The following is a 24,358-nucleotide window of genomic DNA, read 5'->3' on the forward strand; positions in this document are numbered from 1 at the left end:
ACCTCCAGAGGCCTCCCCTGACTCAGCAAGATGGGGTCAGGCAGGTCCTCTCTCTTCCCTCATAGTGGTGTGGGGAAATCCGGGCAGTGAGCTTAGATGGCGCCATCCCAGGTCACATGTCTGCCTCCCCTCTGGACTGGGAGATGCCCCCACCCCACCCTGGCAGGGCTGGGGCTCAGGTCCCCCTGTGAATCCCCTGGGCCATGCAGAGGTCTGGCACACTAGTCTCTTTCAAACCACCGCTACTGCCAATAACAAGCTCACTCTGCATCAATAACTAGCTGGGGAATGTGATTCTTCGAGACAAAGTCCATTTCTCTGTAGGCAGATACCAGCAAAAGATGGTGACAGAAAAGAAATGAACAATGTTCCTCCTAACTCCCTTCAAAGCCACCAAATAACAGTGAGACAACAAGAAGCCGAGGTTTCATTACCCAAGTGACAAAGCAATGCCCAACATCCTCTGGTAACTGCTCGTATTTTTCCAGCTCCTTCAGGAATATGCTGCAGAGAATACAAATGTTATAGTATTATTATGTTTTAAAATATTTTATTAGTGAAATATGCCAGAAATTAGACCAAGCATATCGTGACCTCAGGAAATTCCTGAATTTCATGATTATAATCAAGTGTAGTGAAAAATCTGTGCCCTCGAGATTCTGGGATTTAACAAAGTGTGTAGCTCTTAACTAGGGTCAGTTACTGTGACTTTCAGCTCACTGGTTTAGCATTTAAACTTTCTAACAGGAATTTTAACCCAGTGGCCCACTTCTGGGAAAGTGCCACTCAGTAGCTAGGGGCATAATGCAGGGATGGAAATACTCCCCCAGAAGAATCTAGATTTCAGGGCCCTTTGCCGGGGCAGGGGCCGAGGAGCGAGGAAGGCCCCACGAGCTCTGGCCTCGCGTCGTCTTGCCAGAGGTTACTGGACTGCACAGACTCTACCTAAAAGAGCTTCTGCTGCTTTTTAAAAATTTCTTAGAAATAAAACTGTACCTCCTCTGACCAATGGACAGCGCATTTCGTTTTGGACAGACTACACATCTGTTCCATACTCGGTTCCCACTTCCTTCTTATCCGAAGAGACCGAGCACCGGCCTGCACCGATGGGAACCTCTTCTTTCTTTTAACTCTAAGAAGTAACTTAAGTAGCAGATGATGACACAGCTCGAGAGGAGCTGGGGTCCTCACAAAAACCATTTTCACAGTTTTCTTAATCTTATTTCTACCGAAAGTGAACACAAATATAAAGTTGAGCCTGTATTAAAATAGTCTTTAGAATGTCAGTCTTTTTGAAGAAAGCCTGACAGGCTTCAATTGAATTTCGACTAAGTCACTGAAACCTGCACTTCCTTCCTTCGGAAACCCTGGTTTCTTGTTATGAAACGTCAGCGCAGTACCTGGCCTTCGAGAGTAACCAGCTATGGCTCCCGGGAGACGCCGCCACTCACTTGTTATGGAACTCGTAGATCTCCTGCATGTTCCCAAAGATGATGAGCTCTTTGTTCACGATGCCCGGCGGGATCTCCTCCACCCCGCTGGTCATTTCCCACAGGTAGGTCTGGCCGGGAGGGAAACAGAGGGATCAGACAAAAACCCAATACCAACTTTTCAAGAAACAGGTATTTCTGACATCTGTAGGAGTGGGCCAAGTCAACGTATACCTGAAAATATGTCTTAAGAATGGAATCTTTTAGACAAGCATGAAAAACTGAAAAAACAAACGAAAACACACACCTACAAACAACAAAAACAAAACAAACAAAAACCCCCACAAAATTCCTCAGTTGCTATAATACTTGAGAACAGTTGCTACACTTTCCAGCTCTAAACTTATTTTCAACTTTGAATTTTGGATTAACCTACTCCACAAGGTGCAACAAATAGTCATAGTACTGCTCAGGATTAGTTGCCAATTAGTTGCCAATCCTAATTAGTAGGCACATTTCTCTGAAGCTGCTGTGAAATTCTATACACAGAGAATGTCAGCCAGGCCGTCATGTGACAGATGGAATGAGAGGACTAATGCTGCACCATCGCCGCAACATGCAGAAAGCAAGCCCAGAACTTCACAGAAGTGCGGAAACCTCAAACTGGCTGCTTCAGCACACTGCAGATCTCAAACACAACTAAAATGTGTGATTATTTTAAGAATTCCTCATCAGTAAGAATAAATACAAGGGTACACTCAATCTACATAAACAAGCAAAAAAACTTACTTACATCCATACACTCTCGGAGATCTCTCACGTAAGCCTTTTCAGTCTGAATTAGCTCGGCCATGATGAACCTCAACAGAGGAAGACAGCAGATAGTTTAGTTCACAGTCAGGATACACTATCTACTTTTATGGTTTATGAAATAATAAAGCGGTTTAAAAATCATTTGTCAGTGATGTGTTTTGCAGAATTAAATTGTGAATAGATAGAATGATAGTATCCAGCCACCAATTTGGAAGAAATTCTGTTGAGGTACCTACAGGTCGGGGTTTCTCAACTCAGCACTACTGACACTCAGGGCTGAAAAATGCTTTGCTGGGGGCTGCCCTGGGCCTTGCAGGATGGTTAGCAGCCTCCCTGGTCTCCACCCACCAGATGCCAGGAGCAACCCCCCTCCCTACTGTGTGACAACCAAAAATGTCTCCACACATTGCCAACATCCCCCAGGGGACAAACTGCCCCTGACTGAGAATCACTGGTTCAGAGCAATCTTTTGTCTTATTAATATCTAGCATAGTTCACTCGTTGGCAACGTTTAAACACCTCCTCTTGTGCCGTCATTTCTTCTCCTTAGTATTACTACTCAGGACCTATTGATGACAGGCGACATGAATTGGTTTGTCAGCCCCATGTGAAATGGGAGTGCAGGGATAAAAACAAGATACCGTTTCTGAGGCAGGTGATAAGCGGACAGTGCACACAGTGGAGTGTGAGCTACAAAAACTAAGCACATCCCAGACAACAAGTCTTAATGCCATTCGGTCTCAGAGCACACCCAGCAGCCTGTCTGTCCGAGTGACACTCTGTTCACGCTTTCCATGAACCTGGCGGCTCCTTAAAGGCCGGCTTACTCTTTCCTGCGGGCGGACTTCCGCTTCTCCTCGTTCAGCTCGTGAGCAGCGTCCCGCAGCTTCACCTCCGACCCAGGGATGCTGGATGGAATGATATCTAGCTGAAGACTTTTACTCTGTGGGATGAGACAGCCAGTGAACTCGGGTGAGCTGAGTCACAAACAGGACACAAGAGCACCGTGATTGGTTCGGTTTGCACAAAGCCATTTACCGATTTGTTGGAATCTGAGGAAATCCCCAGGGCTTTCTCCAAAGAGGTCCTGTACTTCTCCATCCGCAGAGAGAAATCTCTGTACCTCTTATCCACGGCAGTGACACATTTCTTTATCTCTGCCGCGTGGGCATGCCCCTTTTCACAAAAGCCATCGGCCAGCTGTATCAATAGCTTCACCCTCTCTTTGGTTTGCTGCAAAAAAAAGCACCACAGGAAAGGACTGTGAAGCAAATACACCCAACTGCCTGAAACCAGAAACAGTGGCAACGCGCCTACAACTCAGCTCTGAACAGGAAAAAACTCATGATAGGAACTCAGACTGACGCCCCATCCATCCAGTTCATCTCCTTGACCCTAGACTGGCTAAGCTATCTTTCCTCAGCTCTCCCACAATGAATGGCACTTTTAAGACCTCGGATAAAAAAATCTAGACTTTCTTTCAACGTCTTCATCTGGTGGATGCTCCGGAGAAATCTATAAATGCATGTTCACTCGAAGTCCTCCCTAGAATCTATGACTATTCCCCTCTGAACGTACACGTGTTAGCTACAAAGACCCTCCCTGCTTTACGCAGCTCACTCTGCACCTCCTTAGACCAAAAGCCCTCCCAGGGCAGGAGCCGTCTGGATGGAGCTCCGGCAGCTGACCCTCCCTGAGACGCCTGCTGAAGCTCCGTGCATCGCGTGTCCACGGCTCTTCACTCGAGGGAGATGTGGAGGAAAAGTCACTGGTCAGGGAATGATCTCTAGAGGTATTTTACATTTGGTTCTGTTTCAGAACTCTCGCTTTAAAAAAAATTACTTCATTTTATATGTACATAGGAAAGATCTTTGATTAAGTGAAGTTATTTGTTTTGCAGGTATATCTCCTGCACCGTCCACGCATCTGGCACACAGTCGACATTCACCAAATACTTACTAGAAAAAAAAAAATTTGTATTAGGTTCTTTATGTAAGTGTGTATATGCCTGTAACTTTAATGGGCGTGGCAGTTAATTAATTAATTAATTAATTAATTAATTAATTAATTATTGTTGACACTCACGGCAGTTACTCTTACCAGCATAAATACATATGCTTCAAAAAACAGATGAAAACAAAACTCAAGGAACATTATCTCTGTGAAAAAAATCAATATGGTGGATTCTATAAAAGGTGTTTATTGGAAAAAGTCAGCAAGTTTCTAGGGCTTTTGTTTGGTGTGAAAATGAACTCTAGTAGAGTGAACTGAAAGGAAGATATCTGTTAAACAAACCTGGCTTGTCATCAGCAGGGGACCTTTCTGAAGATGCTAAGATAAGCCCAATTACAAGCCAAGGGAAGAAGTCCCAGTTTCAGATCTGGAAGCATAAGTTCCAAAAGGAATTAACCTGGAAACACTACTGAATTTTAATATCCAAGAGAATTAACATAGCTAATGCAGGATTTTTAAAAACTAGGTTCCCTAGACCAGGTTTCACTGCCGTGTGCCAAGACGTTAACCTGCTGAAAAGCACAGAAAGTGATGCTGTCCCACCATTTAAGCACAAACTCTCTAGGGGTTAAGAAAGCGACTTTGTGATTTAAGTGCTGGGGACAGAGAAGTGGAGATAAAGACAATGCAGCTTACTACCTACATTAAAATAGAAAAGAAAACACAGAGAGAAACTCCAGGAAGATTTATGTACACGTCTAACATACATCACAAAGCAGGCCCAATGCTGGCACGTGACACCCACAGGCTGGTCCTGAGTCAGGGACGTGTTTTAAATGCACTGAGTTGCAAATGAATCGCCCTGAGTCTCAGTGAGGAGAGGTTTTACGTCCAGGAACACCCTCAGTGTTACAGTGCTAATTACTGTACCAACTCGGCCGGAGGGCTGTCCTGTGAGAGCGAAGGATTCTCTATGTAACAGAAGAAAAGTGATTTCTCAGAAGATGGTATGATAGGGCAACAGAAGGCAAACAAGAACGCAGCCTGGTTTCAACAGGAGAAACTAAATGACACCTCCAAGCAGCCAGGCAGGCACTTCCTGACTGAGAGAAAGGCAGCCAGAAACCAGAGGGAAAAAAGTAAGAGGCGTCTTCTCAAAACCTACCAGATCCTCTATCGATACATCCAGTGAAGGAAACAGCTCTGTATATTTGTGAATCAGAAAGGTCAGGTGTCATCTATGATTTTAGATGCTTTTAAAAAATAAAATACAAGGGGGAAAAAAAAAAGCCCGCTACTGCTCATATTCCAAGTTTGAGGAAAAGGAAATTTAGGAATAATGGAAAAATTCCTTCATACACAATCCATTGGTGGACCAAAGCCGCCATGCTCAACTCCAGACAGGGACATTCACGCCCTGCTCTGTGTGCACGGCGCCCCCTGGAGTTGTGCAGTGACCGGGCTGCTGGCCACGCACAGCAGCCGGCAGAGGGGAGCCTTACCGGAGTGTGCAGTCAGTGGAAAGGAGCAAGTCTTACATCTACCTCTTCATGGCTTTATCAAAGGATATTCAGAGAAACAAACAGAGATCGTATCATGCATGTAATAACTATAATTTTTTACCCAACTACTAACAAAAGTGAGCATTGCCCAGCTGAAGGCGTGCTGCATCCGGGGAAGGGGAAGGCTGATCCTTACCTGCAGAGGCAGGCCAGGCAGCTCTCCTCCGGGCGCTCCCCCCGCTCTGCTGGGGAGGCTGGCCTCGCCTGCGCGCCTGAGCCCGTCCCCCCAGTGCTCACAGTGCCAGGTTTCCTCAGCAGCCCTGCAGCGGCCAGTCTGCCTGCAGCTCCACTAGGCTACATGTTTCTGCAGAGCAGAGACCAGGGGTTCCCAGCACCCAGCACCCTGACACTGAGTGAAAGGAAGTAACTTAGCGCTAGGGCTGGGGGGCTGGGAGCAGAGGGCTGGGGACAATAGGAGGAGTCAGAAACTGTTACAGAAAACATAAAAAAGTACAAATAAACATAATACAAAGTAGCTACCTTCACCCCAAATGATTTAAAAATACCTCCTTGATGTTTTCAAAGCCAAGTTAAGGGACACCCCCCCCCAATGTTTTTACTTCATAGGGATACTTCTTTTTAACCAAAAATATTACTTAGCTTGATAATCTATTTTCTACTCTTAAATCTATAGCTTTTTCTAAAAACTCAAAATCTATCATCAAAAACAGAGGTACTTCTGAAGGTATTATAATAAATGTATATTCAAAACCTCTGAAAAACAAAGAGGAAAATACTACCAGTTGAGAAGGAAACTATGAGAGTCTCAGGCTGTTTTGAGGTAAAGGAGTCGGCCTCTGCAGGTCAATGGCAGACTCTTAAATATTTGTTTAAAAATTAATATTTACTTACATATACTGCATAGGCCATAAAGGTGTATTTAATTACATTTTGATTTTCCGGGAGAAAACTGGAAGCGCCTCCAGTTTATAAACCCACTAAGGGCACTAACAAACACCCAGCTTCAGGGCTGGCTGAGCGGAGACAGTGCTACTGTAACAACTGTCACTGACTCCAGGGAAACACCCACAGGACACAGCCAAGTCGAGCTGGCAACACCAGAGAGTGCTTCATAAAACCGCAAGCACGCAGAACATGCCTTAGAAAAGAAATCAGGAGAGAGAAAGAGACAGTAACGAAAAGGACAAGAGAGATCAAAAGGAAGGAGATGGGAAGTGTCTGCAGAAACCAGAGGACAGATGAAGGGAAAACTGAAGGGCAAGCGTGAAAGGCAGTAAGAAGCATCACCTGGGTCACTGTTTCTCGCTTCGGAAGGAATTTCTTAAGTGATGTATTTGAGAACTACCTTATCTACCCAGGGCATCCTGGCCTAGGCTATGCCGTAAACCCCAAGCAGACGCGCAGGCCACCACACGGGCGTGCACGCGGACCTGACGGACCTTAGCAGTTATCTGAAACTCCTCGTGCTCCTTCAGCAGCTCCTGGGTGTGCTGAATGCTTGAACCCGTGGACGTGTGAGTGGACAGGTAGAACTCCCCGTTGTCATGGATCCATTCTAGAGCCTGGGGAAGGAATGGAAAGACGGTCATGGCTGGGCAGTGGTGACAGAGTCCAAAATCCTCAGTGTCTCGTGTGAATGTGAAGTCGCAGGCCAAGGCTGGCACGCATCAAGAAGTAGCCCCTCAACGACAGACACACGATTCTGAAAGAAGTAGCATAATTCTAAAACTTAAAAAAACTGACATTCTACAAAGCTGTAATTGTATCACTTATGTAACAATAAAAAGGTCAAGAGTTTCTTACAACCGTGAACCTAAAGTCACAATAAGAGAAATGACAACTAAGAATCTTTTTAGGTTCAATTTATTCAAAGGTCCTTGGTTTCTCCATTCACACGGCCAACGGTGCCTGAACGCCTACCGTGGAGCCAGGTGCTAGGTGAGGCGCCAGGGGATGAGAAGCTTGGGCCCTGCTGCTGTGGACATGAAGGGGAGAGAGGGGAAGGTGGGTACACAAGGGACAGGAGAGTGGGAGGCCTTGCTCAGGAGGGCGCTTGGCGGAGGAGGAATCAAAGCTGGAACCCGCGGGCCGGGAGGGACGGGATGGGGGGGATGGGGAGAAGCTGCGGGGGGGGCTGAAAGGAGTAGATGCCATGGGCCCGAGCTGAGAGGGGCAGGTCTACCACAGGGAGAGGCTGGCGGTGAGGGAGCCGGGGCCACCACAGGGAGAGCTGGCGGTGAGGCTACTGAGGGCAGGGGACTGCTATGTGGAAAGGGACTGGAGTAGAAGGAGCAACACGGCTTAGCAAGCTGGTTCAGAGGTTCAAACAGCACATGCCGGGTTCACCTGGCATGATGGCTCCGGGGTGAAGGGGAAGGCAGACCTCACACTCACAGGTTTGCACCTACAGGACTGAGGAAGGGGTAAAGGTGGGACAAGGAGGGGAAGACAGGACTCAGGAACCACACGCCCTGTAAGATGAGGGGAACTCGGGGGACGGGCCCTTCAGTCCAGTTCTGCCTTCCGTGAGGGCAGAGTGGAGCCCTGCCAAGGTGGCTGGAGTATCAGTCCAGACACCAAAGACGGAGGTCGGCCGGGAGATAGCAACAGAGGAGATAAGAAGAGAGGAAAGAGAAACAAGATCAGCTGAGCCCTGGAGAAAGTCAACATTCAGAGGCGGAGAAGGGAGCGGGGGCAGCAGGGCCTGGAGGAGCAGCAGAGAGCAGGGCCGCCAGGACAGAACCAGGGCCCGAGTCTCCTCTCCACCTCCAGTGAGGTGCGACCGATGAACCTCCGGCCGCCATCCCGAGAACTGCGATGCAGCAGGGGCCTCAAGAACAGTCCATCCTGAATAACTGACACTTACTATGGAACTGAGATCACGATATCTGACTTTAGGAAACAGCAACAATGCATTTTCTCTGTCAAGGGAATTATTTACAATTTTGTTCTGAATGATTCCTTGTCTTTCAACAGAGAATAAAGATATGTGAGAATTATGAAAAGTCTCTTAATTAGAAATAAAATCAGGCTGCCATAAATTTAAAACACGGTTGAACTGTTTTTAAATAAAATGATAAGAAAATGTAATTTAAATATTAATATACTACTGTTTGCCACCTCTGTTGGGAAAATGATAACTACATCTAGTAAAGTCAGCCAAGGCAAGAAAAAGCCAAGTCAGGATGCCAGGCTGGGGGACTGTGAACTCCAGTTTATCAGCCTGTGGGGACCAGGCTACCCACTGCGAGACCAACCGAATGTGCTCCCTCAGTGGAAGCCCCCTAAGGGAAAGATGCCATCTTTCTTAGGCCAGAAGAGTTCACTAAATGCCTGCTATGTGACAGGCACATAGTAGGCTGACAGGTGGATTCAGAAGGCGGTCCAGGTCTGATGTGGTTACCACTGTGACTCTCAGCTTCTTACATGGAGAACGTGAGACAGCTCAACGGATTCTTATGAAGGCCAAAGAGAAGGGAAAGGGATCTTAGTGCTCGTCAGGGGTGTGACAGGCTTTCCCTAAGATGACCTTCCATGATTGACTGTACAGGAGAAAGTACTTTATCCCAAAATGACTTCAGAAAGGCAGATACTTCAAACCCGTCCTCTAGACGTCTCTGCAGTAGCCAAATGCATGAATGTTTCTCACTATACTGAACTGTTAGAAATTGTCACAATATTTACTTAATTTTTGCTCGATTTATCTGAAGAGCAAAATATTATCTTCAACACATAAATGTAATGATATAAAAACCTGCCCACCATAGTATTTACACAAGTACAGAACCTATATTCCACGGCGATTTTTAAATTGTCATCATATATAACTTGTATTTTGCTGTATTAAGTATGAGCTAATGACAGTAGAGACAAGCTGAGCGGCACACTTGTTTAGGGCCTAAATCATCAAGTGACAGGTTTTTATGAGATTGTGGGGTTTTCTTTTTATCACAAACTGTTAACAACAAGGCATGACTATTTTGATCATTAGAAAGTGGCTCTGAAACTTCTGAACGGGAGGTCAGAACACAGGGTGGAGGGCACTGGGCGGCCCAGGGTGACCACTGACCTGCTTGGCACTTCGTTCAAAGACCACGTACTGCTGGCACTGGTCCAGCCGCCTCTTTCTCATGGTCCAGTAATGCAATACCCTGTTCTCCCGCTGGAAGAGTTCATTCAAGATATCTGAGGGAAGAAAGAGGAAGGCAATCAATGAAAATGCCTGCAAAACCCCACTCACTTTTATGTAAGGACTTTGCATGTAAATGCTGCTGCGACACAGAAGATGCTGCCTGCCTGCCCGATGTTCTTGAAGAGCATGTCAACCACACCGCTCCTCAGTCTCTGCCCCCAATTTATTATCTGATGATCGAGATCACTGTAAGGTGAAGGCTGGCCTCGAACACCTCAGGCTAGCTGGGTCAGTGGGCCATGCTATTGCCTCCCCTGCTGGGGCAATTTAACAATATCAGTATTAGATATTTTGTTCAAGACCATTAAAACTTTCCTATAGAAGGAATTTAGTACATATTAAAAGTATGCATTAAAGGATGTATGTCAAAACAGTGAAGGATTAGAAGAAAACAAAAGTTTGGTTTTTTTAAAAAAGATAAAAACAGAAACATAAGCCCTTAAGAGAAGGAAAGACATGAAGGAGACAGGCACAGGGCTGGAAAGTCCAAAAAACCCCGATCACATAAGACTGTTATGACCAAACAATAACCACCATAAAAATACTACACCAATAAAAAGCCAGGAAAAAGTACTGAGAAATATAAGACACCGACCTAATTTACTTAATAGTCAACAGAAAATGAACAATCCATTAGAAAAATAGCAGAGCATATACACATGAAGCTCAGGAGTGAGTCCACGGAACGTCCCTCACACACGCAGGCACCTATCAACCCGAACCACCTAGAAAGCATCCTAACATCTTCCATCAGAGCAGAGAGTGCAGCCAAAACCCGCAGCATTACTGAGAAATGGGAGAAAGGGGATGATTCTTCTGTGAGACGAGTCAAGTAAGTGGACTGCCAAGGCACATAACTTGCTGGCAATGAAGACTGTTTTCTGCTGAAAATGGCTGCTCCTGCTAGACGCTCACTTTCCCGAGAGAAAAGGCCACTGATTAATAAGTCTCGTCTGTAGGGCTCAGAGGACTGTACCAGCGCGAGAGAATTATTCTGACAACTGACAGATGAATCAGGTCAACAGGGAGCAGAATGGAATAGAGAAAGTTTTTGCCAATCCTGCTGTTCTAAAACAGCGTGAGATGAGTCATTAGTCAACTGGTTAGTGCAATTGTTTCCCTATAAAACTCAGCTGAAGGAGCCAGGCTGGTGACCTCAGTTTCCTCCTGTGTTTGGTACCGACTCCTGGCTCCTGATGGGATTAAAGCGGACAGAATGGTGCCTCAATATCAAGGCTGTTTTAAACAACTCTCATCATTTTCTCAGGATGCATTTCCATGTCATTTCAAATGAATTTGCAAAAACTATGATTACATTTAAGTTTAAAACTACATAACACCTGACTGCATTTTCTTTGTAAAATAATCAGAATCTACAGAGTAAAAACTATGACTCCTTTTCACTTTCAGCCCGACCAATCCTATTTATCATTTAGCACAAATTTCCCCAGACCTTTTTCTATGTATTCACATATACATTATATTAAAAAAAACATGGCTTTATAGATTTTATACTCAAATGATATCAAACTATATATTATTATTTGGGAATTTGTTTCTACTAACAATGCTTATATATATCAAATTAATAACAATTTACAGAAGTGATATTAGTATACTATTTCATGATTTAAACTTTTAAAAATATTTTCCTATAGATAACTCTGGTTTTCATTTTCCCTCCAATTTATAGTATTTTTACTTTAACAAAACAGTCAATGCCAACACATCGCCCTGGATTATGTGTTTCCTCCCTGTTTACATTCAACTGTATTCAATAAATTTCCAAACTATATATTTAAATGTTTTGTTATTAAGTGAAGATACTTAGTAAGAACTTTAATAATATGACACGGACATCTGACATGAAGGCCTGGATCAAGATTTCCGAGCACTTCCCGTCCAGCTCCTCCCCTCCACACTCACTCTTCACTTGCTGCTCAGGGGCTTTGATGTGCGTGACCATTCCCGGCATGTTCACACTGTTCCTGTGCAGGTACTTCAGGAAGACGTCTGCATTCCTTCTAGCAAGTGTGCAGGCCTAAGAACAACAGAGGGCAATGTGTCGTTAACTTGACTTACACAATACATATTTTGAGTCCGTATGGACGACATCGGGTGGCTCTAACATATGCCTTTAGTGAAAATGTTCACCTGGCCAACTTGTGGTTTGGAGAATACACCAGTTAAGTTGTATTTCAATTAAAAACATTCTGGCTTGGAGCCCTTGCTCTGATGAAGCCCGCTGCTCTGTTGTGAGCTGCCCGATGGAGGGGCCAGTGGGGCAGGGGGCTGAGGCAGCTGCTAGCCTGAAGCCAGAGAGAAAGTGAAGCCCTTCCCCAGGCCAGCCTGAGGTGACCACATCCAGGGCCAACAACCTTAATCACAGCCACATGAGAAATGCTGAGCCAGAGCATGCGGCTGAGCTGTGCCTAGATTTCTGCAGATGGCTGACAGTAAACATTTGAAGCTTTCCGTGTGGGGGTGTCTCAGTTGCATCTACTCACCCTGACCCCCGAGGATGAAGCAGCTGTGCTGACGCAGAGACGAGCGAGGAGGACAGATTGAGCTCTCAGGTCTTAGTGTGCCAATCCTTGGTTTAAGCCCCAGAGTTTTGGGGTGGTTTGTTAGGTGTGTTATTTGGGTAATAGATAACTGATATTACATGTTTATAAACTGAAGGGACCAAAATTCTGCCACAGGGAAGCTGCTTTTTGAGGATACTAATTTTAAGCTATTAAGAAACAGAGGACACAGAAAGAAGCTTTGATCCTTCCCGCTTTCCTGCCTAAGATTCAGACAGAGAAAGCTGCTTCAGGAAGGAAATTTTAGGATCTTCCCTCACTTAGTCTAATTTGAATTAAGTATGGCAAACGAGGGCTTCAGGTAGGTGCCTGACGTTAGCTGGAAACCCCGTGTCCCACTGTTTCTGAGTCACCAGCAAAGATTTTCCTGACGGATGTGGTCTGCTCTTCCCCACCCACCTGTAAATCACCCATTCTCCCTTCTCCGCTGTCCAAAAATGTCTTCTATATCCAATGTCGCCTCACTACCTGTGGAGCTGTCACAGATTTACTGTCTATATGACTCCCCATGCATGTATTAAATTTTTATTTTCTCTGGTTAATCTGTCTCTGATAATTTGGTTATTAGCCCAGCCAGAAGAATTTAGAAGATGGGAGGAAATGTATTAATATTTTGTAGCCTCCACAAAACCAAGTAAGTAATTTCATTAGTGTATTAAAAAGAGTTAAGACAAATAGGATATAAATATAAAATCGAAGGAAAAAAAACACAATTGTATTTGAGTTGGAAATATCTTGCACATTTCCTGTCCAATTCCTGGAGTTAATCTTTTCTTCAAACAGCTCTGCCTCCTTGCGGTAAATGGTACTGAGACCACACTGGGCATGAGGGGTGCACAGTATCATTGGGTTGGGCATGGTTTCTAGGCCTTTCCTGTAATGGAGCTAGAATACTTTTTTTTTTAATAAAGAGAAAAATACACCATGAGTCTCTACTGAAAAGTCTAAAATAAGCTGTCACAGCAAATATCAAGGAAGCTGGGGAAACTGCTGGGGTCATTGAAAAGGACATCTGCACCAAGCTGACGTGAAGGGGCTCCACTAAGGGAACAATTTGAATATAAAAAGATAAATGACAGCAAGGAATTGAAGCATACCAGATACATTAAAATCCATGAGGATAGTAAAAAATACCCCCAATTAATTGTATGTGGAAGTTGTTAAAGCAGTAAGTAATAGCTCATTATTCTGAAAATGGTAAGCAAAGGGAAAGAGTCAAACATTTACTGTGGCTTTTCTGCACACACTCTATTTTAGATTAACCAAACAGCTGAGGGGGTAATAATTCTAGCTAATCAAGGAGGAAGGAATGACAGAACATCACCGTTTTGCAGCTCCTGATGAACCATGTTACCACTGGCTGCTAAACCCATTAGCTGAAAGGCTGGTGGGGAGTGCAGAGCAGACGAACTGGACTCGCCATGTTTGGAGCACTGATAAATCCGCATATTGCAGAGACAAAAAGAGAAGTGGACCTTACGTGGCTCCTGATGTAGTTCATAGGAAGTGCAAGCACCATCCATCAGTTACGCTTAGTGCACACACACTCACATCTAAAGCTGATCAAGGCTCTCAACCCAACTATCAGAGATTTAGAGAATGCAGGATGGTGCTAAATAACTCCACAGGACACAATGACCAAAACTCAGAAAGCGAGAAACACCACAGTATGAATAACTTATTTCTTCAATTAATAAATGGTAATGAAAGTGAGGGTGGTATTTAGGTGGAGAGAGACTTAAGAGACATACCAATCAAATCAATTTTTGGACCTTGTTTGGATCTCGATTAAAACCATGTATAAAAAGATATTTGTGAGACAATCAGAAATTTGAACACTTTGATTTTACATGAAATAAGTTAACTAATAATTTTTAAGATTTGATCATGGTATTGTGGCTGTTTTAGAGAAGTATAATTTAATGTTTAGATACTCAGCAAAGTATTTTTTTTTTAATGTCTTTACTGATTTCAGAAAGAGGAAGAGAGAGAGAGATAGAAACATCAGTGGTGAGAGAGTCACTGATCGGCTGCCTCCAGCACGACCCCCACCGGGGATAGAGCCCAAAACACGGGCATGTGCCCTGACTGGGATTGAACCCTGATCTCCTGGATCATAGGTCAACACTCAATCGCTGAGCCACACCAGCCGGATGTTAGCAAAGTGTCTGCAAATAAAATGATGCTATATCTAGAATTTAAAACAATCCAGTGAAGGTGGGAACATGTCCGTATGTTAGGAATCACTGGAGCTGGGTGAGACGCATAGGGTTCACTCTCCATTCTCTCTGTATACATCTTTAAACTTCCACACTAAAATGTTAAGAGACATCCAATACAAAAACACTACAGAATTCTAGTGAACAAAGGAATCTGAACAGGCCTGGGATTATTTTTGTTTTACAATTTTACATAAATATCTTTCTTAATTATATTAACCAAATAGCATTCAATTTTGCTTTATACTAAATGGAGTCAGAGAAAGAGGTAACTTATGCTTCCAACTCAAAACACCTAACAGTGTCAGCATTTCATGAACTTAAATACAGCCACAAGCACGGCAGGGCTCTCAGGTCCTGTCTGAAATAGTTACAATCATTGGCTTAAGGGGAAGCTACAACAGTTTCCCACTGGTGGAAGATCAAAGCTAAGTACAGCAGGTAAGGATTTTCACAGTTACCCTTTTTCTCCCTGACTGAACAGTAACGCCCCCATCAGGACAGGCCATCGCCTTCAGAAGCAAAACAAATGAGTGAACATAACAGTGCTGGCAAGGTCAGAGGCTAAAGCAAGGAGAGCTAAACTTAGTAAAGCAACGAGGAAAAGCAAGCACCACGCCTGTTTTCAACAGGCCTGGGTGACAACAAGAACCTCAGAAAATCTGTTCTGGGAGTGAAAGAATTCAGCGTGGAGACATTCAGTGTCCGTGTTGCTAAACACTTCGGTCACTGTTTAAAGTTTGTTTCAAAGCACATCAGTAACTTAGGTACAAACATACAAGAAAATAAAAATAAACATGCACCCACACACAAAGCAGGTTTGGGAAATTCCTCGTTGAAAGCTTCTCAGAGTGAAAACTCATAGCCTGGCCTGAATGGAATGAAATTTCTCTTGCAGGAAACATTTCCTGAGTGAGTATTAGAAACTGATCCTATAAACCACAGGAGGTGCGCTCCTGCTTTGTGTCTAACTGGGCTCATGTATCTTCTGAGACACAGTCTTTGTTCCTGAAGAGGCCAAATTTCCAAAGGAAGATTATTTTAAGCTGTAGGCATTTTTGTTTCACCAAATCAATCAATCTCTCTCTGTTCAGAGACACTTGGAATTATGACTTTCACTCATTTTTTATTCACACAGATTTCCAGCTTTCTCTGTAAAAACTAGAAAGACAGTGTAAATAACAAAGACGTTTTTAAGATTTTCTCTGAACAATGAACTTATTGCTGATGTGATGTTACCCCATCACTTTCCCCATGAGCGGAGAGCTGTGAGGTTGAGAGTGATGGCCACAGTGCACGCCTGGCCTGTAGGGGTATCTGCAGTTCTCTGCCTGGTAGGCCAACCTCAAGACCACCTGCCGGAGAACCCTCCTGGACCTGTGTACACTGCTCAGGAAGGCATCTGACTCCCAGGAAGCAGGCTCATACCTTCAGGAATGCTTCCTTTTGTTCGAGGTGCTTGCTGATCATTGGGGTGACGTGATCAGTCTCGGAATTGGGGCCCAGTTTGTCGGCTCCTCCGCACCAGTCCTCTTCCCTCTTGTACTCCTGCTCCAGACTCTCAAGGACACTGCACACCTGCGGGCAGGAGAGAGGTCCAGGCTCAGAGGGACCGCTGGCACCTGAGGGCACAGATCTGCATCTTTGGGGGGCATTTTCAGCCAGGCTCTGGGCATGAAAGTGCAGCCCAGGACCCAGACCACTGGAAGAAAGTGGGCTCCACCTTACCTGAGGACAAATCAGGCCTTTCAGATAAGGACAACCTCCCCAAGTCTCCTGTCTCTCGGACAAGACTCAGGCCATACAATTAAATGAGAGGAAAAGTGGTGCTTTCTGGGCTACTTCCTGGCCTGCTGCTCTCTGATACCCAAGCTAAGCAAAAATCATCGTACTTCTAAAAATGCTTTTCTCTGCTAGGCTTGGACTTGACCGGTTCAACAATGATTGACGAGTTAGTGATTAAGTTGCCCAATAAAATCAAGCTCAAAATAACATGTCCGTTGGGAGCTCTAGGACCGACACCTCCCCCCACCTGCTCCGAGGTTTTGTAGAAGGCGACGGACGCGTTCACGAGCTTGAGGCGGTCTTCCATCTTGAGCATGAGCTGCTGCCAGTGCGAGGCCACCTTCTCGGCGCAGTCCCTGATCATATCCATGTCGTAGTGGTTGGCCTGCAGCATGGCCTCCGCCTTCTGCTGCACCTGCAGCGCACTCTGGTGTGTTTTCTAAGGAGAGAGAAGGGAAGGCTCATTTAACAGGGGCCACACATTGACTGGAGAGGAACTGGGAGGGCCACAGTTCTTGGGTTTCTGCTTGCTTGTATAGAAACAACCTCAGTTAATACTCATTAGGACTCTTCTAAAAACATGGCAGATAGTTTAGTTAAAAAGTTTTCATGCCTAGCAACGGCTGTGTTTCTCTTTAAACGACCTAATGAAGGATGGAAGTGAGACTTCCAGGGCTCCGTGGCAGGGTCCTCGGCCTGAGAAAGAGCAGGAGAAACCTTAACTGCCAGTATTCTAGAAGAGCTGCTGAAATGGCCCAAGTTAATTGTTCCCATTGATCCTTCTCATAAGAGCAGCTACAGGCAAGGGACCAAATGGAAAGAAAGGTGGCCAAAGAGAATGCTTCTTATTTATTTTCAACTTTAACTTTGGACTAGAGTAAAAAGTTTTCAAGAACTATTGATTTTTTTAAAAGGAAAAAAAATGAAAAGCTAAGGCTGAACCAACTGTTTTCTCTGGAGATCCTGCCATAATGAATCTGTCAGAATAACACAGCAGTTCAGCAAGGCCTCCTGCTCTCGTGTCCTCACTAGAAGGTTCTCTCAGTGAAATGACTGCTGCGCAGGGGAGCACATGGGTCTTTATGGACTCCGATTCATCTTTTTTCTTTCTTTTAACACCACCAAAATTTTGTATTTCACCAAAAAGGAGACAATGCTTCCATAAAACACTGTACCCGATACAGGCCACTGAGGTAAAGTCCCATGTGGCACTGACCACTCAAGGCAGGAAACGCTCCATGAGCAATGCCTTCACCCAGGGTGGGAGGAGTCTGTGGGCAGCACTGTTTACGGACAACAGGGGAGCATGACCTGTACCCAGTCTTGGTGAGCCTCCCAGAGAGCTCTGTTTTGCTGAGGCTGCTGACATAGCAGAAATGCGCCAATGAGGCCAGCAAAATATAAAAAGCCTTAGCTGAGATGCTAACTTGGGCTCCCTGGTGCCAGGTGTTCCTGCCCTGAGAAGATGCATCCTGCTAGACCCTCTCAGCAGGACCCCGGAGCCCCCCTGGCCTCCAGACCCCTGCTGCGAGGTTGTCCTAGCCAGCAGGCATAGCCTCACTGTAGTCACCAGGCTGTTGCCTTCTCCTGTGATGAACTGCAGACTTGTAAGCATTGCCGTTTGGGTCCTGTGGTACCCCATTTCAGCTGCCAGGGTCAGTGCCACGTGAGGGGGTCTAGCAGGCCTGCCTTCAGACTGGGAAGACCCTTTTCGGGGGCGGGCCGAGCACTCCTACCTCGATGGCATGCTGGAACTGCTCGTGCTCCCTCTGCAGCTGCTCCGCCTCCTGCAGCGAGCTGGCTGTGATCAGTCCTGCGTTCAACATCGACTCGCCGTTGCGGATCCAGCCCAACACCTGAAATGTTACACAGGGTACTCCAGCAGCGGCCCTTCCTGGGGCAGCCCATGGACCAGCAGTGACGTGATCCAAGCCAGCAAGGTGGCTGAGCTGTTCACATCAGCTACAAGGTGCTCGTTTCCTTATGACGCTTCTGCCCACAGCCTAATAACTGTCAGGAGTGTGTGATCATAAGTGCTGCACTTTTAACTGAATTCTGTTACTTTTAGTTGCAAATGGTAGCTGAAAAGGTAGAGGGTCCGGAGGATGGTTATTTAATCCACAGGTCAAAACAGGCTAAGGACCACAAAGAATTCTCTGAGAATAAAAAATGTACTTTTCATTCCTTTCAGTCCTAATGAAAATGCAAAATCGGCAAACTGCTTGATAAGGGAACTATTTCATATCAGAAACTGAAGTATGAATGACGCTATGCTATAATATTCAGGGTCAAAACATGAGAGTCTCTGCCTGGCCGGGCGTGGCTCAGCGGTTGAGCATCGGCCTAGGATCCAGGAGATCGGGGTTCAATTCCCGGTCAGGGCACATGCCCGGGTTGCGGGCTCAATCCCTAGTCGGGGGCGTGCAGCCGAGGCAGCCGATCAATGACTCTCATCATTGATGTTTCTACCTCTCTCTCCCTCTCCCTTCCTCTCTCTTAAATCAATATATATTTAAAATAAACAAACAAAAAAATCCCATGAGAGTCTCAACTTCGTACACAAAGAGAAGTAAATTCTGACTGCAGAAGCCAGACTACAGAAGGTCATTTCAGGTAGTTATTTGTGGCAGAGACCAATCATTAGCTCCCTAATACCTATTTTCCTTGTCTCCTTTACTCAGAAAACCCCAACTTCTGAAGACAGCTTAAAACCACTTCTCAGCCCCTATTACAGCTTGGTCATAGATATGACTTAAGTCTAGCCACTGAGGTCAAAGCAGCCGCCTCTGGGGGATTTTGTGAAAACACTTTTCTGCTACATGTGTTGCCTCCTTCTTGTTATGCTCCCCCTTCCTGATGCCCCCCATGGAGGTGGTCAGGGCTACAGCAGCCACCTGGGGAGCATGAGCAAAAGGTGACCTATCATCAAGATCCCAGCCTAATAAAGCAAAGGGCGACTGGATGAACGCAAGCAGTCTTACCACCTTCTGACTTGTTATGTGGGGAAAATAATTTTTTAAGCCACTATTTTTGGACTCTGTTACATATTAGGCAAATGCAATTCCTAGTGAGTACATCAGTCTATTCCTTTATTTCCTAGACAAATTGTTTTATTTTTGGAAAGAAGGAACACTTTATTAACTGGTCTTTAAAGGGCAGGACACACACTTCATCTCAGGTACTCTTTTAAAGACTTCTGTTTAATAATACATCTGCTTTAATGTGAGTGCTGCCCACTTACATACCACACCTTGCTCATGGCCTAGAGTGGGGGGGATGTATGGCCCTTGGGCCATCGACAGCCCCCAAAATCATTTGGTCTGACCCTGTCAAGGCCTCACCAAAGAGAAGCAGTTCCCGCCATCACATTACGGGTGAGTTAATAAAATGTCTGACAAAATATAGCAGTCTAGTTTTTAAGTTGATAATTTGGTATGGCTCATGAATGCTGTTATAAATATCCAAATGGCCATTGGCAGAAAAAAGGTTCCCCACCCCTGCACTAGAGGCACCTTAAGTTCCCTTTGATAAGCTAACATGAGCTTTTCTGTGCATCCACCATAAAGCGACACTGTCCCTGCATCAAGCCAGCATCACTGGTGCTTTCCCTGCTTATGAGATAAAGCATCTCGTGCATGCTGACTATATGTAGGCCTGGAATCCCACCGGTGCTGAGCCAAGAGCAAGCTCTTCCAAATGCTCCCCTTTATTTTGCTGTGCTACCTAGGATGTGGTGATACAGAAAATACAGGAAAGCTCTAATCATACACAGCCTATGATCCAGTCCAGACTCATAACTGTATACTGGACAGAAAAAGCATAGTCATTTAGAGCAGGAAGCAAAATGTACAGGGTTCTGAGCAAGAGAACAGCAACAAAACAGGCTAAATGGACGTTCCTCTCAAGTGTGGTACCTACTGGGCAGCAAAGCCTTTCCCACAGCTGTCCAGGCAGAGGCTCAGTTTCTACCCATTCAGTGAGGGAGTGTTATGTTATGTATCAGGACAGCCGTGTTCTGAGCAGGGAAACCCTTTCCCAAGGCTTCCAGGTCCGAATGACCGGCTCCTTCATCAAATGCACTCAGCTGGCTCTCCACCCAGCTCGGGTTTACCTGTTTCACTTCTGCCTGCAGGTGGCGAAGCTGCACGCACTGCTCCAGGTGCTTCCGATGCTGCTCTGCCGCCAGGTCCAGTTCCTGCTGCTTCTCGTGAAGAAACTCCAACAAGTCCTGGACCCGCGTGGCCATGTCTACGTCTCTATCGCAAAGCAGCTCCACGCCTGTGGACAACAGAGGGAGATGCTAGAATCCAACTAGCATTTCAGTTTGTTTTGAAGGGGAGCAGGCCAGTCTCTGTGTGAATCATCTGCCCAGCTGAGGGCCAGGCCATTACTCTGAAGGCCAAGTTTAAGGAGGCCCAGCTGGCAGCGGCATGTTCACACCTGCCTTGCAGCAAGCGAATGTGTCTCAGAGAATGTACCTGACATGTTAAAGCCAAATGTTATAATATTTAGCCAACCACACTAAGCCCATTTCCTATTAGTCCACTTCTCCTACAATAACCGTGAAAATGTAACGTCCTTTATAAATGAGGCTTGTTTTTGTTGTTATCTGCTGTATACCTAGTCTACTTTTAGGAAGCATTTAAGAATATGATTTGTGTAAGATGAGTAATGTAAAATGCAAGTGGTTGCTAAGTTTCTAACACGACAGACTTCTCTACGTTTTTGAGCCTATACTGCCATCTGCTGGTAAAATATAAATTAAGAAAAATATGAAGAATGAAAATATTTTGTTGGGATACATTTCATTCAGGGAGCTACAATAAATCATTTACAAAATTAAAGTTCATGCTACTTAAAATAACACCTAAGAATATTAAGGGTAAGTGCACTGACTAATGTTAAATGTGACTGTATTATGGGGGGAGGCAAAATGTTTTCTTTTAAAGAGAAGTTATCTATAACATCTGTACCATAGGGGCCAACTGAACTAAGTGGGGTGAATTCCAAGGGGATCTGAAGAGCCCCCAGCTGACGTGAATGGAGCGTGCTCTTACCAGAGGCCTGCACCTCGTTGACATACTGCAAAAGGTCTTGCCCTTGGTGGATGACATCAAAGGTCAGGTTGTTCATGGTCAGCGCCTTGTCTGCGTGGTGCTGGAGGCGCTGTTCGGCTATCGTGAGATCTTCCGTGTCGAAGTCATTCATTTGCTGAGAGAGCTCATCGTTCCAGGACTCAAGGTCTGAGATGATCTGACAGAGGAAAGTCTCCGCTTAGGATCAAGACTCAAAAAATAAATATCTGTCGCAATGGCTTCCGTGCCGAGTAAGGGAGAAGGAGACTCATGTGATCATGTCGAAAGGACACAGAAGCCAACTGAAGGGCCCCCACTGTCCAACGACAGGACAATTAGAGAATTAGCAACACACAGACACAAAATTACCACAATTGAATAAAATATACAAAAAACCATGAATTCCTAATGATGTTTAAGAAGAAGACCTAAAAGCCAGCAATCAGGTGAAAAACTCTTTGGTTCCGATTAGAGGTAGACAGGGAACTAATCTTTATCCTAAAAATTGTTAACTCTAGAAGAAAATTATTTAAGCTTATAATGGTGAAGGAAAGTGCCCCTTTAAGGATAAATCTAACAATTAAATGTAGAAAGCATAATAAAGTTAGAACATTTTATTTTAATTTTTTTTAATTCTAGGAAACTGGGTAATGATCAGTGCATAGCAAACCATCCTGAGAAAGGCGGATGGGGAGCCGAACAATGGAAGAATCAGGCTGCCACCTCCTTAACCCACAAACCAACCTCAGCTTCCCTGACGGGGCAGGACCGGGCGGGACATGCCCTCTGACAGGAGCGATGATGATGCACCGCCTGTGCAGCATTCTTGCACACAAACAGAACCTGAATTCTCATGAGGTCTTTCCATCTAACTGCCACGTTTACAGGAAATACCAGGGCAAGAAAAACAGTTCAACAAGCTGGAAGAAATCAAGTGAGCAAACGCGGAGTGTGGGGCCCGACAACTGATGGAGTTATTTAGCCAAGTCAGGCAGGGAGGGGGAAAAAGGGCAGATGGACAGATAAATGTAGATGAACAGACGGAGCAGCAAATGCAGCCCCTAACCGTGGTGCCCGCGGAATCTGCGCAGAGGCCGCGTACAGTAAGGCGATCAGGGATGACTGCGAGATCCGAGGCGGTGGTGAATCGTGGTTATGTAAGAAAAGGGCCTTATTTTTCAGGAAAGTCTTTAGGAGTGAAATGATACTCTGGCCAAGAGTTTTCTCTAAAATGCTATGGCACCACAAAAACAAAAGAAGGGACACCTGAAGCAAGGGGGGCAAAACTGCTTGGAATTTGGGGGACAGGCAGTTCACTGCGCTATCCTCACTACTTTTGCGTAGGTTTAAAACTTTCATAATATACTATTTAAAAATTAAGAGTAAACGATAAAATCCAAAAAGGAGGAAAAAACTTCTTGTGGAAGAATATTATACAATACACTTCAATGGAAAAACATTTCCCATGGATCCTAATTCACTTTATCTACACGAGCAGTAAGCAAATCAGTGTGAAAATCTGTGAACAGGAGAGAGTGTACAGACTCCGGCTAGGAGATGGGAAGTCATAAAATGTTTTCCTGATTTATTCTTTTTGACAGGAGTCTGTATACGTGTATTACATTAGTTTGTTAAATTGTACTTAATTATAAATTAATAAATTTAAATAATGCCAAATTAGACATAAACCAAAAAGCCACTGAGGAAAAATATTGTTAAAAAGGAAAAAATTGACCATAACTTTAATCTTTATCTCTAAGGGAATTTTCTCCCTAAATGTTTGTTTTCTGGAGCTGACGGAGAGGACACTGGGTGGTGGTGGTGAGACACAGACTCAGTAATAATGTTTCATGGAGGAGAAAGCATCAGGCTCACATGACACTCGAAAGGCAACAAACAAAGATCATGTGCTAAGACCTGCAGGATTTGAAAACACTCCCTGGGCATAAAGAAACCCTGGCAACAGCCATGATCAGAGGATCATCAGGAAAAATCCCACCCAAAGTTTAGCATTACAGCTGGTTAACTGCACAAGGCCAGAAAAGAAATCTCTGCCAGAAACAAAGCTTGAGAAAGTGGAAATCAGTTTGGAATATTAATTCTTTGGTGAAATTGCTTTGAAGCAATTTTTAAAAATATATTGAAGGATTTTTAGAAAGTCTCAGTTTTTCTTCCTAAACACACATGTAGTCATGACTGCTTCCTGCACCTAACGTGTCGCAGGATGCTATAGTAATTATTTTGTTTTTCATTTAATAGAGCACATCTGGCACATCTGGAAGCTGAAATAGTAATGTTTTCTAAGCCACAGAAAATCTCCACCCACTTCTGAGAGATGGAAATGCTACTCCAACTGAAGTACAGATATGGGGGATTTTGAAAAATTAACCAAGTAACAGATGAATTTCTACCAACAGTATAACTCCATTCTTCCTATGGGTAGTCAGATGAGGCATTTTCCCAGATAAGAGAGAAAATCCCAGCCAAAACCTAGGCTGCTCAGATTTTCATGTTTCAGGATCATTTGAGAAAAAAAAGGTTCTAAGGATATAACGTGTTAAAAACTTTTAAACTGTATTTTAGCCACCCCGTGGCTGAACTGCAGGTTCAGTTTCCTCGGCTCAGGAAAATGCCTGCCCAGCCTGGCAGCCTGGCTTTACTGAGCCTACATGGAATGCTGCGCTTTCGTGTGGGGAAAACGTGCACTTTGGGTTACTGATCTCCATTTTAAAACACAGGTTCAATGAAGGTAGAAATACAGTGAATTATTTTCCCTCTTTAAA

General features: G+C 44.7%; 1 protein-coding gene across 3 annotated transcripts in view; it reads right to left on the reverse strand.

Moving 5' to 3' along the window:
• TRIO (trio Rho guanine nucleotide exchange factor) overlaps positions 1-24,358 on the reverse strand; it is a 301,493-nt gene that overhangs the window by 98,909 nt on the left and 178,226 nt on the right. For all 3 annotated transcript variants that reach the window (XM_087815342.1, XM_087815343.1, XM_087815344.1), the window contains exons 14-26: positions 21,558-21,753; positions 20,612-20,778; positions 18,237-18,356; positions 16,748-16,939; positions 16,144-16,293; positions 11,838-11,952; positions 9,789-9,904; positions 7,159-7,281; positions 3,282-3,476; positions 3,071-3,186; positions 2,224-2,290; positions 1,452-1,561; positions 435-504 (exon numbers count right to left, since the gene is read on the reverse strand). In XM_087815342.1, the coding sequence (XP_087671468.1) occupies positions 435-504; positions 1,452-1,561; positions 2,224-2,290; positions 3,071-3,186; positions 3,282-3,476; positions 7,159-7,281; positions 9,789-9,904; positions 11,838-11,952; positions 16,144-16,293; positions 16,748-16,939; positions 18,237-18,356; positions 20,612-20,778; positions 21,558-21,753 (1,737 nt within the window). The remainder of the gene's footprint in view (positions 1-434; positions 505-1,451; positions 1,562-2,223; positions 2,291-3,070; positions 3,187-3,281; positions 3,477-7,158; positions 7,282-9,788; positions 9,905-11,837; positions 11,953-16,143; positions 16,294-16,747; positions 16,940-18,236; positions 18,357-20,611; positions 20,779-21,557; positions 21,754-24,358) is intronic.

Source organism: Miniopterus natalensis, chromosome 3 (assembly GCF_054644295.1).
Source record: "Miniopterus natalensis isolate mMinNat1 chromosome 3, mMinNat1.hap1, whole genome shotgun sequence".
Classification (NCBI taxonomy): Eukaryota; Metazoa; Chordata; class Mammalia; order Chiroptera; family Miniopteridae; genus Miniopterus; species Miniopterus natalensis.